General features: G+C 41.4%; 1 protein-coding gene across 8 annotated transcripts; it reads right to left on the minus strand.

Annotated features, from left to right (window-relative positions):
* Window positions 1-120: 120 nt before the first annotated feature.
* Window positions 121-19,342, minus strand: chd4b (chromodomain helicase DNA binding protein 4b). 8 transcript variants are annotated; one of them, XM_057340702.1, is made up of 42 exons: window positions 19,296-19,342; window positions 19,009-19,087; window positions 18,350-18,422; window positions 13,970-14,079; window positions 13,407-13,673; window positions 13,114-13,232; window positions 12,697-12,992; window positions 12,350-12,468; window positions 11,662-11,782; window positions 11,110-11,279; window positions 10,691-10,939; window positions 10,410-10,613; window positions 9,967-10,178; window positions 9,749-9,880; window positions 9,562-9,658; window positions 9,276-9,467; window positions 8,987-9,187; window positions 8,718-8,855; window positions 8,450-8,571; window positions 8,177-8,350; window positions 7,553-7,694; window positions 7,324-7,455; window positions 7,098-7,215; window positions 6,770-6,894; window positions 6,501-6,593; window positions 6,179-6,326; window positions 6,061-6,084; window positions 5,765-5,934; window positions 5,504-5,693; window positions 5,033-5,122; window positions 4,835-4,926; window positions 4,613-4,746; window positions 4,388-4,532; window positions 4,150-4,306; window positions 3,738-3,835; window positions 3,432-3,597; window positions 3,222-3,275; window positions 2,976-3,140; window positions 2,772-2,880; window positions 2,177-2,309; window positions 1,779-1,974; window positions 121-1,265 (listed from the first exon to the last, which is right to left on the minus strand). In XM_057340702.1, exons 3-42 carry the CDS (start codon window positions 18,396-18,398, stop codon window positions 1,090-1,092), a joined length of 5,829 nt encoding a protein of 1,942 aa, XP_057196685.1. In that variant the 5' UTR covers window positions 18,399-18,422; window positions 19,009-19,087; window positions 19,296-19,342; the 3' UTR covers window positions 121-1,089. The 8 variants fall into 8 exon arrangements, with proteins under 8 accessions (XP_057196685.1, XP_057196684.1, XP_057196687.1 ...); XM_057340701.1 differs by having other exon boundaries at window positions 19,189-19,323; XM_057340704.1 differs by having other exon boundaries at window positions 5,516-5,693; window positions 19,009-19,315.
* Window positions 19,343-19,499: the final 157 nt, after the last annotated feature.

Raw genomic sequence — 19,499 nt, forward strand, 5'->3', positions numbered from 1 at the left:
TCAGAAGTGCTTTGGTACCACAACATTTTTCAACTTTCAAACAAAGCCTTAGTTAGGTTTGAAGCTATTTTTTTTACCAGAGAACCAACTTCATAGCTGTCTAAATAAACAAACTCCACATCACAATTTGTTACCTTTTTATTGCAGGTCTGAATAACTGAAAGGAAAGACATAACAACAACAGGGTAACGATGATCATTACAAAGTGAGATATTCAAAACTCTTAAAAGTGTAAAATTAGACATTAAATTATAAAGAAAAGCTGTCTTCGGGAACTTCATATTACATCATTCAGGAGTCAGGTCTGAGAATGCATGCTTTGAAAACACAAAATTAATTCAGAAACAATGTTGAACATGGAACAGAATGACTTTTAACAGTTTTCATGATGGGACATTTTTATACATTTCTTTACATCTACAGGAATGAAAGGTCGTTTGATGGTCTTATCATAAGAGTTGGTATGTGTTGACATCTGCGAAAACCTTTTATCCTTGTAAAACAGATGACTGTACTTACAGTGCAGGCGAGATGAAAACCGCATCGCATTTGCGAGCTCACACATGGATTCAACTAGTGTGAGTGACAACATAATGCACACCTGAGGAGGAAAGGGTTTCCACTGCAAAAATCTCTCAAAGCTTTCACTCCGATCCATTCAAGGCAGAATCCACACCGATGTTTTAACCCTGCCCTGTTTAGACTACAAGTTTAAAAGTGACCTGAAAAACCTGAAATGGATTAGCGAATGATCCAAGTTCGGTGTACTTCAACAGGCTCGAAATGACCTCTAAGGTCATCAGGTGTGTGTGCCCAATGATTCCTACTGGAAGAGATGGAATGACTCTACATTTATAGGAGTTTACAGGAAATGTAAGGGAGCCACAATGTGCTAGCTAGAGACCACTCCACTCCCCAACTGATGGAGAAGCTTGACCTTGTTTTTATATATATATATATATACACAAAGCATTTGATCACCTGACCCAGGTGTATGTCTGCATGTGTGCTGTATGTGAATATGTCATGTGATTCCTCATCATGACTGAAGTAATGGGAGGTAGGGGTGAATATTTCATCCGGAGGACATCAACGTGGCACCTGCATCTGTGTGACCTCCGGCACTCGGCTGGCAAGCCGGCTAAGAATGCTTCTCTCAGACATCTGTAGCCTCACAGCGACAGGCGGTATCCGAGCGATGGTTGCCGGGAGACGCGTGACGTCGGCCTTCATGTCGCTGAGCAGCTCCTCCAGTTGTTTCAGAACTGACAAACCAGTGATAAAATCATTTCATGTGTAGAAAAACTATTATTAAGGATTTGAAATAAGAAAATTTAATCGTCTGTCCCTCCACAGATCACTACTTCAAATACAGGCTATAATAGTACGGCCACATGTGGTGTGCAAAACATTGCATTGTGTGACTTTGAGCAGTGATGTGTTAAAAACACGCTTCTTTGGGGTGTTATAGTTAACAATCTACATTCAGTTACTTTTTGTGTACTTTAGCACAGTGGTTGCAAATTTAGTCTTGTGGACCCAAAACACAGCCAATCTTCCATTTTGCTCAGTCTGATGGTGTCAAAACCGGTCATGTTGGGCAAACCAGATAACACTGAGATCACAAGGTACAAATTGATTTTCATTGACTCACGCTGTTACAGTATGCATTCGAGACCATTCTACCATAAGCTACGCACTATGCACATTACGTCATTTAGGACACAAATGTGCAGTGCCGTGATTCTGAAATGTTTAAAGCAGGAAGCTTTGTGTACCTTTGTGCAGTACTGCATTAGCGGGCTTGTTTCCTGACATTGATTCTTTGCTGAGGTGTTGGTGTGACTCCGCCAGACACTCCACCTCACTGAAGCGTGTGTTGAGCGCCATGGAGGGGTGAGATGGGTCCTCGGTCATGTTCAGATATGCAGCGCGTCTGAGCTGCTCCTCGATCACCAGAGCCTGTTCCAACAGCTGCACACAGACAGACATAAATGGTGTATTTTGTATACACACTCCACCCCCATTGTATGAAATGTTTTATAGAATTGAAATTCTTCATCATTTGTGCATTTATTTAATTTACCCTTGATTTGCTGTTTTGACTTACTTCATTTTATTGTACCAAAGATGCTACAAAATAAGTATTAAATATGCTATTAAGGTTGTCTCTAACCTTAAACCTTCGAGCAAGAAACTTGTTTTTAATCTCGAGGAAGTTTCCGCGGCTCATCTCTCCTTTAAAGGGTTCGTTGAGGATGGCGAACCTCGGGTCATTTTGCACATCTTGCCAGCGAGCGTAGCCGTGGCTGGTCGTAGAGGTGAAGGGCATAACATAAACAGCTTCGAATGTTCGTCCACAAAATAAATACCCAAAACTAATATTATCCTATAGCAGTTTAGATCAGTGGTTCTCAAACTGGGGGCTGTGGCACTTAACACAAAGGGGGCCTTACAACGAAAAAGTTTGAGAACCAGTGGTTTAGATTGTACACTGGAAGGCAAAAGTTTACACAAACGGCTTGACACAAAACCTCACCCAAAGGCATACAATTATCTAAATTTCAAGTTTCGAAAACAATATAAATCGCGCCAGTGTATATATGTCTTTAAAAACTACAAACACAAAAAGTGAATAATTGCAAAGCATATGTAGGAGCTCCAGGTCTCAGAGGTTTGATTGAGACTGAAGCATTAAATGACTTCAAATAGACTCAAGATCCCGAACGTCCCATAACAATCAGTTTTATAACTGTAACTGTTTAGGATACTGTATGATACCGGCCAGCAGCCAGTAGTCATGGCGACGATGCCAGATCTCATACGTTTTCTTGGTGACCGTGGCAGCTCGCTCTTCATTCTGCCAGAGCGAGTGAAGCTCTGGAGAGACAAACAGAGAATTCATTGATTCATACACGAACGTGCGCGCGCACACACACACACACACACACACACACAGTAAATTCCCAGTGTACCTGTGAAACCTCCATCTGCGATGTTAAACATGAACCTCTGCTTCACTGCTTTCTTCTTCTCTTCACTGACTCCATCCCCTCCTCCGCTCGTCTCTTTGGCATTGTCTCCATTTTGCAGCTTAGCGGATTCTTCCGATTTCACTCCATCCTTCTCCTCTTTCAGCTCTGAGAAAAGGATGAGGAATAAGATTCACAGAATGAAACTGGGCTAGGTTCTAGTATGACATAAATCTGGGTGTATTGTACCTTTCTTCTCTTCTCCAGCTGAGCTGGTGTCCATTTTCTCATCAGAAGATTCGTCTGAAAAAAAAAGTCTGCATGAGCCAATCGCTTAACCAGACGTCTTCGATAAAAACATCGATCAAATTTGTACATTCAACTGCTGAAGTGGAAGTCAACATACCAGTCATAAAAACAAGACAGAAATGAGAGCTTGTTCTCATTGAATTCGCTCACCTTTGGTTTTGTCCGTGCTGCTTGTGGCCTCTGAACTTTCATCTTTCTCTGTGTCTCCCTCTCTGCTCCCTCCGTCCTTATCCCTCGATGGAGATACGGCCTCCGTTTTCTCCTCTTTCTTTGGTGGACTGGGGGATTTCTCACCTTCATCAGGAATCTCAATGATCTATGAGAAAGGCAGAGATCGAGAGTGAGACAGGAAGACAGAAAAAGTAAAGCAGGTGTTTACCGAAGAACTTTAAACACAGAGAAGAGAAACAAGAAAGTGAAGTGAAAGAGTGAGGCTGTAAATAACCAGTACTGTACCTCATCCTCCGGTCTGGAGCCTTTCATTTCCCTCTCTCTGTCTCCTTCTGTTTTCTCCTCCAGCTCTTTGACTGTGTCGTCACTCTTGGAAAGATCTTCTGTTTGTATAAATGAGAATCTGATTAAAACTAAATAAATGATTTGTTCCAATACACATTTGTATTCATATTTAATCATGTGAAATAAGAACACATTCTCTACATATACTTTAAAGGTGCAATGTGTGATATTAAAGTGGATCTACTGACATAAATGCAATATAATATACATAACTATGTCTTTAGAGGTGTATAAACACGTTATAATTTATTACCTAGAATAAGCTGGACCTTTAAGTCACTTTAGGTTCAAGCAAACTGCAAGTTGGTTCATGAACTATTCTGTTCATATGAAGTTCTGAGCATCTGGTTACCTGGTGCTGGTGTGTTGGGCTGAGTATCAGCAGGAGTTCCAGAAGAGGGCGTTTTTGGATCTTCTCCCGCCGCGATGGCTGCCGCTCTCTTGTTTTCCTCCAGTTCTTTCATCCAGGGCATTGACCACTGACCGTTGACATGCTCAAATTCTTGCACCTGTTCCAAACAGCCAATCATAGCTTAGAACAGTCAGAAAGGGCGCAATCACAACAGAAATCTATATAAAGCATCGCTCACCTTCTTGCGAATCAGTGACATCACACCTATGCGCGTGAGAACGTGTTGTCGTGACAGGCCTTCCCGTGGCACACCGTCGGCGAAGGTTTCTGCCCCGTCGGCACCCGGCTCACACAGGTGACGCATAAACAGGGACACATATGCCCTGAGAAAGACAGTCAATGCATTAAAACCACAAGTTCATCTAATGCAGATATACACACACACAAACACTTCAAGACTTACTTAAACTCTTTCTCCGACTTGCCCCGCAGGTCTCGAACGAGCCATTGGGTGGTGAAGGCATCCTGTGGCGGCATCCCATAACGCATCACTGCATTCAGGAAAGCCTTCCTCTGACGGGCATTGAAACCCAACACCTAATGAGGAGAAAGACGTCTTAAGGATTTTTGTACTACATGGAGGGAGTAAATAGTGAAAAACGTTGTGAGGTAGTTTGAGTTGAACCTCAATGTTGCCTCCAACTCTGGCCAGCAAGGGCGGCAGTGGTTTGTCTTTATCGTTTCTCAAGCCTTTGCGACTGGGCCTTCGTGAGTTAGCTAACAAGAGAAACACCCGTGTCAATACAAATAAGCAACTGTATAATCATTTCTCATATAAATAGACGATTTAACGTTAACATTGCATATATGTAGTGTATCTCACCTTCGGACCGTTCATCAAAGTCCTCATCATTCTCTTCCGAAGCCACCGAGTAATCCGACTGGTTATCAGACTGATCATCCTGCCAATCTCCTAACACAAATAGCCAGCGAGTGGTTTAGTCCACTTAACAATACAAATATTTGATTGGAGGAGACAAAACACGACTGAATTCATGCAGACACCTTCCAAACACCTAAACATTCAATATGAACTCCACTCAGATGTGAGTTGCATTATTTGAAACACGTAATATTCTTTTTTAACCTCATTTACAAAACTCTCAAGCAAAATTCTGTATAAATCGTTCATTAAAACCACTGAATGGGATCATGTTTAACAAAGATGGTCACATTCGTTCTCCTCACATTTCGTAACCAGACATTCCACAACACGGAAACGCATGTATCACCACATGCGCACACACACACAGGTAAAGGGCGACAAAGGAAAGCTTTAAAAGTGCGTCTGTACCCCGTCTACTACCTCTGTCCTCCTGTGAGCAGTCGTTGTAGTTGACGGGTTTGCGCGGGCGTTTGCCTTTGCCCAGGTGACGCGCCAGATCCTCCTGCTGCTGCTCATAATGATGCCGCAATAGTTTCTCCCAGTAATCCGGATCGACGCTCTCCTCCTGCTTTATGATCTCCCTATCCACATCCTCCTCCTGAGAGACACACCACTGTGCTGTGAAAAACTATACAGGTGACATCACATTCAAACAAGTCACCGGCTCACCTCCTCATCTTCATCTTTCACCACATACTGAGCCACTTTAAAGGAGCTGAGATATTCATTCATGCTCTGCAGCTCTGTGTCATCCGTTGCATCTTGGTTCCGGTCCAACAATCGATCGATTGCTTTGTCATCATAGTGGATCACACAGCTGTCCTCTTCTTTATTGTCGCCTGGATGAGACGGAAAGAAAGTAAATGTTTGTATGCTCGGCCAGGTTCAACAAGAATGATTTAGGTTTTGAGACTTGACTGATGGAAAAAATTGCAGAAGTAGAAACCAAGTAATTGATAACATACGCTGTTGTCGTCCTGTGGTTGTGGCTTGTATAGAAGAAAAAAAAGACTATTTTCAAGACTTTTATCACTTTTTAACACTTTCTTCATCTGAGAAAACTTCTTCGCTGTCAAAATATACCTTTACCTTCTCCGATCTCATCTTTAAAAAGCTGCTCCGTGCCAAACTTCAAGATGTCGTCCAATTCCTGTTTGGACATGGATCCAGCCTTGGAGCCCAAACCGGGCCGCACCACCAGGTGGGTCAACATCATCTTCTTCTTTGCCACCTGTGAATCACAGGAAAGAGAGTTTGATTAATGACTTTGCCAGACATACTTTTTGTTTGTTGACTGCTTTACTATATAGATCAATTCTGTATTTGTCATTTTATAGTGCCATTCCTTCATCTTGTCTTTGATGTGCATTGTTTGTAGTATGAAGGAAGGAAGATGACTTCTTACCTGCGTGATTCTCTCCTCCACAGATGCTTTTGTGACAAACCGATAGATCATCACCTTCCTATTCTGACCGATACGATGCGCTCTGCTAAATGCCTAAGAACGATATTACAAGAAACATGCAGTTTCAGCAAGGCAAATCAAATCTTGATATGCGCATAGACGTGACACAAAACGGCACAATTAATCATACAAGAAACATTTCGACGTAATGGTGGAAAGTGCTTTTTAGAGAGACCGCCGATGTGTTGGGCATTTCATGACATCTCTACCTGAATATCGTTGTGTGGGTTCCAGTCAGAGTCATAGATGATGACGGTGTCAGCGGTTGCCAAATTGATGCCCAAACCACCTGCTCTGGTGGACAGGAGGAAAACAAACTGTGGAGCCCCAGGAGCTATGGTAAGAAAATACATTTGGTATATTAGGTAAGATAAGAGAAAGAGATTATCTTTAAAATATTATATGTTGCGTTAAACAGCAGAAATAAAGTAATGCCGGTTTAGAAGAACACAATTTTCTGGGTCACCATTAATAGGTGAACTGTTCCTTTAACAGTAATCTGAAATAAAAACCGAAATGGGTGGCATCTTTCCTCACCATTAAACCGATCGATGGCTTCCTGTCTCATCCCTCCAGTCACGCCTCCGTCTATCCTCTCATACTTGTATCCCTCGTTTTCCAGGAAATCTTCCAGTAAGTCCAACATCTTTGTCATCTACAACCAAGCATGAAGAAACAAGTCCATTTATATAAGATACAGAATACTAAAATGTGTTTTCATTAGTATTTGTGTTCTGTGTTTGTTTCTAGAATGCGTCTGTACCTGTGAGAATATAAGCACTCTATGTCCACCCTCCTTTAGTTTCTTCAGCATCTTACACAGAAGAAACAGCTTCCCAGAAGACTTTGTGAGGGCACCGCCATCATACATGCCATTGGGCATCTTAGGAGCTTCCTGTACAAACCAACCAAACAATTTTCATTTTTAATGTTTCCTCTCATTGCTAACGTAAAATGGTACTATGGAGGAGAGTATGCGAGTGACATCCTACATTAGCAGCTGTAGGGAAGAGGTAGGGGTGGTTACAGCACTTCTTCAGGTCCATAACCACATTGAGCAGAGACACCTGGTTTCCGCCACCACGAGTGTTCAAAGCTTCAAAGTTGCGTGTCAGGATGTACTTGTAGTACTTCCTGTTGCAGCACAATAAACATTGAATTAATATTCAGGCCTTCAATACCGGTAGGCTTTTCTTCATTACATTTAAAGGGATCATTCATCGAAAATGATTTTTTTTCATCATGCCATTCCAAACCTGTTTGACTTTCTTTCTTCTGCAGAACACAGTATTTTGAAGAAAGTTGGTAAACGAACAACATTAGCCCAAATTGACTTTCATTGTACGGACACAAAACCACTAAGATATTTCTCAAAATATCTTCTTTTGTGTTCCACAGAAGAAAGAGTCTTAAAGAACATGAGGGTGAATAAATGATGACATCAATTTTATTTTGGGGTGAACTACTCCTTTAAACGTAGTACAGGGACATTATCAAGCAAACTGTTAGATAACTGTTTGAGTTTGATAAGAAATTAGAAATAAGAAAAAAAGTAGTAAATAACTACAGAGATCAACAGAACGAGGACATTTAATGAATCTGAATTCATCTCGTACTTCTGCATTGAGCTGAGCTCCACTCTCACAATGAGCTCGGTCTTGGAGGGCATGTGTTTAAAGACGTCAGCTTTGAGTCGTCTGAGCATGTGTGGACCCAACATGTCGTGCAGTTTCTTAATCTGGTCCTCTTTAGCTATGTCAGCAAACTCCTCCAAGAAGCCTTCCAGGTTACTGAAACGCACACACGGCAAGTACTGATGATCTGACCTTCTTCGAGAACGCAAACATGCTCTTCACACACATTTATCCAGAAAACACACACACACTCACTTAAATCTCTCGGGCGTGAGGAAGTTGAGAAGATGGAAGAGCTCCTCCAGGTTGTTCTGTAAAGGAGTGCCTGTCAACAGCAGCTTGTGCTGGAGCGGGTAGTTATTCAACACACGAAAGAACTGAGGAAAAACAAGAGACCGTGTTCATTTTGCATCCATGACTGGCCTGTAAAATATGTTTCGTGGAGGGTGTTTCCATGTGACGTACTGTTAAAGTTTCATCACCCATTCCTAGTATTACATTTCTGCTGCGGAACATAGCTTACCTTTGACTGGTTGTTTTTCAGTCTGTGGGCTTCATCCACAACTAGACATGCCCAGTCAATGGAACCCAGGATGGCTTGATCGATCGTAATCAGCTCGTAAGATGTTAACAGCACGTGGAACTTCACAGAAGCCTCTTTCTGTAAACGCAAGGAAAAATTTCAGACCACACAGACCGATAAGACAAGGGCACATCATCATCAAAACTGCTTTTCTAACGATAACATGCCTAAAATGTAACATTTCGTTTCAAGCATTTCCCGTCTCTTACTTTCATTTTGGAGGCTTTCTTCCCGCCGCGGATGGCGTTGTCCTCAAAGGAGAATTCGTTTTCCCGTATGACAGCTCTGCTGTCTTTATCACCCACGTAAGTGACCACATAGATGTCGGGAGCCCACATCTCAAACTCCCTCTCCCAGTTAATGATGGTGGACAGCGGGGCACTCACCAGGAACGGCCCCTTCGAGTGACCCTAAAAGAAACGCGCAGTAAATGGTTTACACATTGTACTGTGGCAAATGAACAGTTCATGTGCTGTAGGTCATAACAAACTCAAAAACCTCTTTGTAAAGCGAGTAGAGAAAGACGGCGGTCTGAACGGTCTTTCCGAGACCCATCTCATCAGCCAAGATGGTGTCTGTGCCCTGAGCCCACGAGAAACGCAACCAGTTCAGCCCTTCCAGCTGGTACGGGTGAAGCGTGCCGCCTGTAGCGTCCAGATACTCCGGCTGCCTGTCGAATTTTATGGTGGGCTGATAAAACAGAGCGGGAGAGGAATATTAGATCATCATTAACAACAAGAGGAACCTAAAAAAGGCGTGCAAGTGTAGTTGTGCTGCTACTCACATCCACCACAGGATTAGCAGGAGGTCTATCCACCCTCTTCACTTTCACCTTCTTCATCTTTTTACCTGGTCTGCCTTCGTCTCCAAGCATAAGTTCCCTTACACAGAGAAAAGAGGAAAGATACGCTGATCAAACTATTCAGCATCATCACATATCTGCGTGCATGAGGTTCTGCAAAGTTAGGTACCTGTGGTTCCAGTATTGCTGTTTATAAGTCTCGTAGTCAGGTATGTCCATGTCCTCAGACTCCCAGCAAGACTGATCGTACGGCAAATCCCTCCATTTGACGAGGTAGTGAACGTTATTCTTCTTATCCACGCTGAAAGAGAGAATTAAAGAGAGCATAACATTTTAAGCAGATGGTATCATCAGAGCCCAGAGGCTTCACCATCTGATGACTCTCACCTGTGGTTTAAGATTCGGTGGATGAGGAGCCACTCCAGCTTCACTCCATATCGTCCAAACTGATCCTCCATGCGGGCGTAGACAGGATCTTTATTCTTCCTCTTTGTGCTCTTATCTTCGTCTCCCTCGGCACCAAGTTCTAGATTGGGGGGCTCTTCCATATCAGTCTTTCGCTGGTAGTTGCGGAACATTACCTGACAGTTCAGCTCCAGCTAAAAAGAGGAAAATAGCAGCTCTGATTGGACGACTCAAAAACGCTAGTAGTGGCCCACCAATATATTGGAAATGCTAATAAATTGGCCAATAGTTGATATTTGTACAATTGTTAAATTTGATGTAAATGAAATTTAGTGCCTTTACATTGTGATGTCATCCATATCATTTAACCACTAACATTCATTCCAAGTGACATTCTTGGCTTAAAAATCTTTTATTTGCAATACCTGTAGTTCTTGGACCCAGGAACAGTGCCAGTAAGACATGTTGCACCACTTCACAAAGAACTCCCTCTCCTTTCGTCCAATCATAGGAGGAGGATCGGGAGCATTGGCTGGGAGGTCTGCAGGGCGGGGCACAGGCATAGGGGGAGGGGCTTCACCCCAGCGCCAGGTGAGAACTTTCTGTACTTTGCCTTTTAGTGGAGCACTCTGAGAAGACAATTAATAACGAGAGTGTGTTATACAGCTCTTTGAAGTAAACCAAAAATATTTCTCCTCGCTCTCACCAGGCATCGAGGACAGATCCACTCTCCATTGGGTATGTCTGGAAAGGGCGGGTTAAGACAGTGTAAATGGTAGGACGAGGGGCAGGTGTCGCAGCACAGCAGCTCGCCTCCATCCTTACACACCCGACAAAACTCCATATGATGATCGTCCTCCTCTTCGACCTCTTCTTCATCCCTTCTGCCGTCATCATTCTCCTCCTCCCCTTCCGAGCTCTCCTCACGAGCCTCCCATTGAATGCCCTCCTTCTCCTGAACGAGAGACATAAATAATGCATGAACACCAGAAACTTCAGTCATTAAATTTCAATGCAAGTTTCATTCATAGAGCGCACACACGCTCAGAGAAAGGACAGATCTTTCATTGTGAACACCAACGTTGTGATAACATAAGGTGTTTTTTAAACTGGTGGGGTACGTACGCAGTGTGGGCAGCTCCATGTGCCCTCAGGGGCTCTCTCCATGTCTGGGTCTAGACATACCATGTGATAGGCTCGTGGACAGGTGTCACACAGAATGATCTCACCTCCTTGCTGACACACCTCACAGTAGTCCTGATGATCTGTCTCGTAACCATCAGCATCCTCATCCACTACGAGAGGGAGATGAGAGAAGAAGAATGACATACAGAAGCTTTTAAAGCAGAAATGTAATTACATGAAATATTCAATAAACAGTATTAGTATTTGATCAACTGTAAAGTTGTCTAAATCCTCATTTCAAAGCGCCACTTTGGCATCACTTTAGGTTATACACTACAGAAGTAATTCTCAGGTGTGCTGGGTTTAAATTGTTTAAACAGTTTGCCTAAGTGTAACTGGATTACAAATATGGCCAGATAAGCTTGATGTGATTTTATCACACCAGCCTTATGCTAACACATTAAAAATGTGGTTTATGCTTTCAAAATAGGGAGGGAGGGAGGGAAGGAGGGATGGATGGATGGATAGATGGATAGATAGATAGCAACTCACCTTTCTTCTTTTTCTTAGAGCTTTTGGATTTCTTACTCTTGGAGCGACTGGCTCGACTGTTGGAACCATCACTGACAGAAAAACTGTCAAAGTCACTCTCACCATCATCATCCTCACCGCTCTGAGAGAAAAAACCAGCGGTACAAAACAAGGTTCAGTGCCATTAGACATAAATTACATACGGAACTAATGGTTTGCGCTCATGGAGAATGATTTTTAAATTAACATTTATTTAAACTCTATTTAAATATATACAGTATATGGGTAGTTGACAAATACACTGTACATGTGTCCTATAGTGTGACATAACACAATTTTTACACTGTTTTATACTATAAATATAAAATGATTATTATTACTGTTATTAACAGTTTGTTTACTACATTTTTGCTGTCACACCATAGGACCCATGGTACGGTTTGTACCATATATATATATATATATATATATATATATACATACTGTATATACATACATAAATAAATAAAATAACAAAAATACATATTTATTTTAGTCTTCTAATTTGTCTGTTTAAAAAGTGATGTGTTTATATTTCTATATTGGAATTATTAAATTGATGAATTATTTTATATAATATATTTTTGTTTAAGTGGCACTCCTCATCCTCCATATCTGCTGTGCCCTACAGAAGTAAACACATGCATGCATATAAAGAATGGTTTCTTACAGAGGAACGCTTTCTCTTGAAGTTGCCCAGTTTAATCTTGAGTGGGGCCACTTTCTTGGCTTTAGACTTCTTGTCCTGGGGCTTTGGGGTGGGCTTGGATTTCCTACGTGCATTTGGACCTAGAGTAAAAATATACATGACAGATAACATTCCTTTTGTTGTCTACAAACAAAGAAATCATATGAGCTTGAAATTACATGACCCTGAGCAAATGATGTCAGAATTGTCTTTTTTTGGCTAAATATACCTTTAAACAAATTTAAAATATTGTTATTTCTTGTTATTTCTGCTATAACTCATTCACCCTGTCTTTTTAATTCCCTTCCAAAGTCTCTTTCTCCTCTAACCTTTGCCTTCTTTGGTCTTGGCTTTCCGCAGGGGGACTGCTGGGGGCGCGGGTGGAGGAGGCGGTGCAGCAGGAGCTGCTATTGGTGTGGGCGGGGCCATCGGTGCAGCCCCTCCTCCATCCACTCTTGTCACCATACTCTCCACCGCAGCAGCTACGTTGGCAGCTGCAAGGGCGGCATTGGCGCTTGCCGAGCCTCGCATGGGATTATTAGTGCTGAACTCCCTCCATTTTGCTCCCAAAACCATCATCATCTTTGATACGGGAATCTTAGGGTTCTTAGCAGCTATAAGAGGCCTGAGGGAGAGATGGAAAGATACAGACCCATTTTAGATGAGCCACAAGAAAATCTTTAAAAAATTTACATGAGGATATAACAGAAATGGGACAAAATGACAAAGAAGCTGCACTGCCCTACCTGACAAACTGGCTGAAAGCTTTGTAATTGGTGAGAGAAGTGTAGTCCTCCTGCGTGAAGGTGTAGTCAATGTCTTTCATTCCCCAATCTGCTAATAGCTGAGAGGAAGACTTGGGCTCCTGTGAAAGGTGAATATAGTATCACAGATGAAATACAGTATATATATATATAAAGACGTACTAGGAAAATAATAAATATTTATACATTTTCCATTATAAACACAGCTTTAATAAACATCTCAATTGTATCATTTTGTCTATGGTTGTCGAGACCACCCATCTGCTGCACCTCACCTGCCCGTCATCGTCGTCATCATCATCATCTTCCTCCTCCGGCTCTGGATCTTTACGTTTGCTTTTCCCTCCAGATGAGCAGCCAGCCTTCTCCCCAGCTGAACCTCCCTTCTTCCTCTCCTTGGAGGAGCTTGATCTCTTTTTCTTCTTCTTGCTGGGTGCATAGTCACTTCCTTCGCTCTCGGATCGCATCCTACTGTCCTCCTCCTCCTCCCCTGCTACCATTCTGATGGCTTCCATGGCTTCAGGAGAGCTGACAGGAATTTCCTACACCAACAGAGAAAAATGACAACAACTCTAGCAAACACCTAAGAAATGGCAAATCATCAATTCAGACACAAAAATTAAGCTGGCTATATTTCGTCTCCTATATCTAAGAATATGGTAACAAAGGCAGAGGTGAACAGACTGCATTTGCACATCTTTTTACATACTGGCTCTGATTCGCAGCGATTTCTCAAGCCAAACACAGCCTTTGGTTGAGAGCAATTTCAAGCTCCATTCCTCGGGTGTGAAATTCATAAATTCCTGGGCCATCTGGACCCTAGAGGTGCTCCACTAACCTCTCGGAGGACTTTCTGTCGTTTGCTGCTCCTGCTTTCCCGGCTCTTTTTCGCTTTCTTCTTCTTTTTGGATTTGGGTGTTTCTGGCTCTGAGATCGGTTCATCTTCATCTGTCCATAACACAAACTAGTAAGCTCAGAATGAAACATTAAACATACATAACACAATAAAAGCACATTGTCATGCCTTCCTTTCCACGTGAGCCAATAGGCTACTAGATCTGATTTATCTACATGACCCAATTATTATAAGATAACATGCCACATCAACGTAGGTTTGCTAATATTTAAAGGGATACTCCACCCCAAAAAAATAGTAGGAAAAATGTAAATGGTAGTCAAAGGTGCCCTAGAACGGTTTGCTTTCCTGAATTCTTCAAAATATCTCATTTTGTATTCAACAGAACCAAACAAATGATACAATCCCTTTTCCTACTATGGTAGTCGATGGTGTCCCAGAAATGTCATTTGCTAACATTTTTCCAAATATATTTTCTTTGTGTTCATCAGAACAAAGAAATGTATACAGGTTTGGAACAACGTTTCCGTGATGACAGGAAGATTTTCATTTTTGGGTGGACTATCCCTTTAATAAGACTTACTGTAATTGTTCAGTAAACGTTAAATACATTATTTCTATAATCCGAATATGTCAGTAGCAGTGAGAACTGGGGCACAGGCATTTTGCTTTTGAAATCATTCATTTATTATAAGAGATATGCTGATAGGCTGCACTATCAACGCCAACACAAACAGCGGCCAGAAGAGGAAAGAAAAACGAATGGGTTTGACACGCTATGCTTAAAGTGATACTTCACACAAAAATGAAAATTCTGTCATCATTTAATCACCTTTGAGTATCAAATCTGTATAAATTTCTTTGTTCTGATGAACACAGAGAAAGGTATTTGTACGAATCCTTATAAGCAGACAGATTTTGCCCCCCATTGACTACCATAGTAGGAAAAATGACAATGGTAGTCAAAAGTGCCCCAGAACTGTTTACTGTCCTACATTCTTCAAAATGTGTTCTTTTGTATTCAACAGAAAAAAAAAGATAAACAAATTTTTCCTACTATGGTAGTCGATGTCAAAACCTGTCTGGTGATAAACATTCTTCCAAATACCTTTCTCTGGGTACATCAGAACAAAGAAATGTATACAGATAACAACTCGAAGGTAAATAAATGATGACAGAATTTTCATTTCACTTTAACAATATCTCGCATGAGATGATCGCAACAGTAGAAAAACTAGGAATTTTTTGCTTTTCAAATATCTACTGAAGAGTCGGTTACAGAGGGGTTTAGCTTTTATTTTATGCTGCCTTCACGTGCTCTCGGAAACTCGTCAGTTGCCACTTGTGAAGTCATGATTCCGACCTGGTTGTGTTCAGGTGCTTTGTTGTCGGAAAAAGTGGAAGACGCCAGATTCATGCTTGCGTGTGTCTTGGGAAAATCATATATGGTAATAGTTTTTGACCGTACATCCTGTATATTTCTACCACACTATCTAGTCAGCTTGCTGACTATTCTGGAATATTGGTGAGTGAAATACATGCTATTTTCGAAGTGTACAAAACATACAGTAGGCTATGCTTCAATTGACTATTCACATATGTAAATGAAGCTGTTGCTTCAAAACTAATAAATCATATCTGTTACAGCTGAAATTCTTCTCCCATCCGTCATGTTTGAAGTTTAAGGCCCACCCATCTTGGGAACTCGGGTGTCAAAATTATTTCCCAACTTCCCAGTGGGAAACATACGGAGCCTGTCTGGTCACCCCTCGGAGGAAAAAAACAAGACCCGCAAATCCGTGGCCACAGTTCTGTAATTCGTTCCCTCAGTTTAAAAATCCATACTTACAGATTCTAAAACTGTTCCCACAGTTTACAAAACTGTGCTCTCGGATTCATAAACTGTACCCACGAGTTTACAATCCGTGCTCTCGGTTTTGTAAACCGTCCCCTCAGTTTTTGAAATCTGTACCCACAAATTCATAATCTGTGGCCACGCTTTCGCAATCCGTTCGCACAGTTTTGCAAGCTGTAGCCTACTCGCGGAATTGAAGCCTCTGTCTGTCAACAGAATAAGCTTCTACAGGAACATTAACGAATATTGTATACTGTTTTATTTTAGATTATATTATAAATTGTCTTAATGTGTTTACACACGAGCGCGTGGCGCATATAAAGCATGCGTTCATTGTCGCGTTTCACTGGCATAAAGTTGGTTTGACATTAAACTTTCGATATTCGTGCATTTAGGGACCATCTCTAAAGTTACATACACATTAAAATACCTTTTTCCAACTTCAAAATCATTTAAAGGGAATGATTTATAGCCACAAAACTAGCTGTACAGTGTTCATGTGTGTGTCAGCTATTATGCACAACTTTTAGATTATTGAGTAGTAAAATAAACCATCAAATCATATGCACATATTCCTATACGTATATTGAGCTTTAAATAAAGGTATATTTGTGTATGAGACCATTATACACATTGGAATGTTTGCATGTGATTTGACGGTTTATTTTAATACATATCAATAATCTAAAAGGTGTGCATTCTATCTGACACACACATGAACACTTTACAGTTAGTCAGGGAAGTCATTCCCTTTAAATGCTATTGAGCTTTAAAATGTGTATATTTATGTATGAGCCCATATAGCAGTGAAACACATAGGAATATTTGTATTTGATTTAACGGTTTATTATAATATATATAAATAATCTATAAAGTGTGCATTATATCTGACACACATGAACACTGTACAGTTAGTCTTGTGGGTATAAGTCATTCCCTTTAAATGCCATTGAAGTTGGAAACATGTATTAACTTTATGTAACACTTTATGTAACTTTAGAGACGGTCCCTAAATTCACGAATATCGAACGTTTAATGTCAAACCAACTTTATGCCAGTGAAACGCGGCAATGAATGCGTGCTTTATCCGCGCCACGCATGCGTGTGTAAAGTAAACACATTAAGACAATTTATGATATAATCTAAAATAAAACAGTATACAATATTCGTTAATGTTCCTGTAGGAGCTTGTTCTGTGTTGACAGACAGAGGCTTCAATTCCGCGAGTAGGCTACAGTTTGCAAAACTGTGCGAACGGATTGCGAAAGTTTGGCCACAGATTATGAATTTGTGGGTACAGATTTCAAACCGAGAGCACGGATTGTAAACTCGTGGGTAAAGTTTATTAATCCGAGAGCACGGTTTTGTAAACTGTGGGAATAGTTTCAGTTTTAGAATCTGCGAGTACGGATATTTAAACTGAGGGAACGAATTACAAATCTGTGGCCATGGATTTTTGCAGGTCTTGTTTTTTTTTTCTCAGACAGGTGACCAGACGGGCTCCGCAGAAACGCGACATCAGAGGGCGTTCGTTGCTTGCGTGTGTCTTGGTAAAATGTTATATGGTAATAGTTTTCAACCGTATAGTTTCAACTGTATAGTTTTACTAGTCAGCTTGCTGACTATTCTGGAATATTGGTGAAATACATGCTGTTTTCGCAGTGTATAAAACATGCAGCAAATGGTTATTCATATATGCAACAGTTAAATATGTACTAATTTAACAACAAGACAAGGCAATGAAGCTGTTGCGGAAAAACGAATAAATCATTTCTGTCACAGCTGAAACCCTTCTCCCATCCACCATGTTTCAAGTTTAAGGGCCGCCCATCTCGGGAACTCGGGTATCAAAATAATTTCCCAACATGATACCCGATGATTTCATTCATTCATTGCCTGGTCTTTTCGTTAAATTAGTACATATTTACACATATGAATAACCATTTGAAGCATACTGCATGTTTTATGCACAGCGAAAACAGCATGTATTTCACCAATAATCCAGAATAGTCATCAAGCTGATTAGTAAAATTTATAGAGTAGGATGTACGGTTGAAAACACGCAAGCATGAATCTGGTGTCCTCTTTCCGACAACAAAGCACTTGAACACAACCAGCTCGGAATCATGACATCAGAAGTGGGAATTATGAAATTTCCGTTAAATCGCAGCTGTTTTCATCGGCTGGACGAATCAGGAAGTGATCCGACTTTTGCTGTTAGCTAGCTGCACGTGCATTATAAGCTGCTGCTTTATTTATTTTCCTTAATTTATAAGAGAATAGTAGCACGTGGCTTAAATAAACACAGAGTTGAAATACAACTGTTATGAAATGTCAGCAGCTTTCTCTGCTCACGTTGTCCAGAGGTATTTTGACGTGTCAGGAGGTAATATATGTGCGTGTTTTGGCTCATTTGGGAGGGTTATAATGACCATGATTTGTTTAATGGGGTTCCACGCTCATCTTTGGACACAGTTATCCAGTTACAACAAACTAGGTCTTCTTACCATCTCTCGTGGGTCCAAAATGTTCCCGGTCAACTTCACTCCCCGACATAATGCTTCGGGAAACGTCTGGACTCTTGATAAAATAGAGAGTAAAAATGGTGTAGATTTTAGCCTGACCCCATGTTTACAGACAGAGATAAGTGACAGGGAGGCTAACTGTGCAAACGTTAAATATAACAAATTAGCGATTGTGACATTTCGAGAGTACAACATTACAGCGCGTTAAAAACCAGTTTAACGCAATCGTGTGGTTTCGGCATTTTTCGTAAACTTTCTCGTTAAAGAAGGCTTAACTTAGCTGTCAATCAAGTTAGCAAAGCTAGCAAACAGAGTCCAGTGATACGGCTGCGGGGAAAATGGCAGCCGGCTGGCTGGATGAGTTGAGTTAAAACGCTTATCCGTCTTCATTTGTGCACGCATTCGCTCCTTTAAAACTTCTCGTAAGGAATAATACGCGGAGGTCGCGACGCCCCCGTCAAACGCCATATGGCGGTTCACAAAACGACGTGACAGACGTAAGACACTTATAAGTTCGCGATAACATTAGTTTGTTTGTTTGTTTGTTTACAGTTTTCAATGTGGAAACCGCCGAATTATTTGATGTATTTTAACGCAGGCGGTACGATAGTGTTTGATGGTGGGTGGGGGGATTGACTTACAGGTCAGTCCAAGGTGTAGATAGTCCACGGTATGATCAGTCCGTCGCGAATCCTCGAGTCAAACGCTGGAGGTGAAAACCTATGACGACAAATAATACATTAAAAAAAAGCTCTTTAAAGGTGTAAATGTTTGGGATACGTCGTCCACTCTTCTCCCCTATCCCCAGCGTCACCACTGACCAGAAGCTAACATCCTCACATACACAAAGAAATCAGGGGGGTGACGAGACATCCCATAATAATCCTAGGCACGCTTCCCCCTCCCTCGCTCAACTCTGCATAGTTACCTCGCAACCCACAGACCATAATGCTCATCTCCCCCTCACACACACTAGCAGCAAGTACACACTGCCTTCCCCTTTCTAAGTCCCTGCCCCCTTAGCAACCACGTTGCTATGGAGATACTGCCCCCTCCCGCCCTCTCCAACATCCCATAATAGTCATAAGCAGGCTGCTCTGACATCCCATAATAAACACAACTCCTGAAAGAG

This window comes from Triplophysa rosa, linkage group LG8 (genome assembly GCF_024868665.1).
Source record: "Triplophysa rosa linkage group LG8, Trosa_1v2, whole genome shotgun sequence".
Lineage (NCBI taxonomy): Eukaryota > Metazoa > Chordata > Actinopteri > Cypriniformes > Nemacheilidae > Triplophysa > Triplophysa rosa.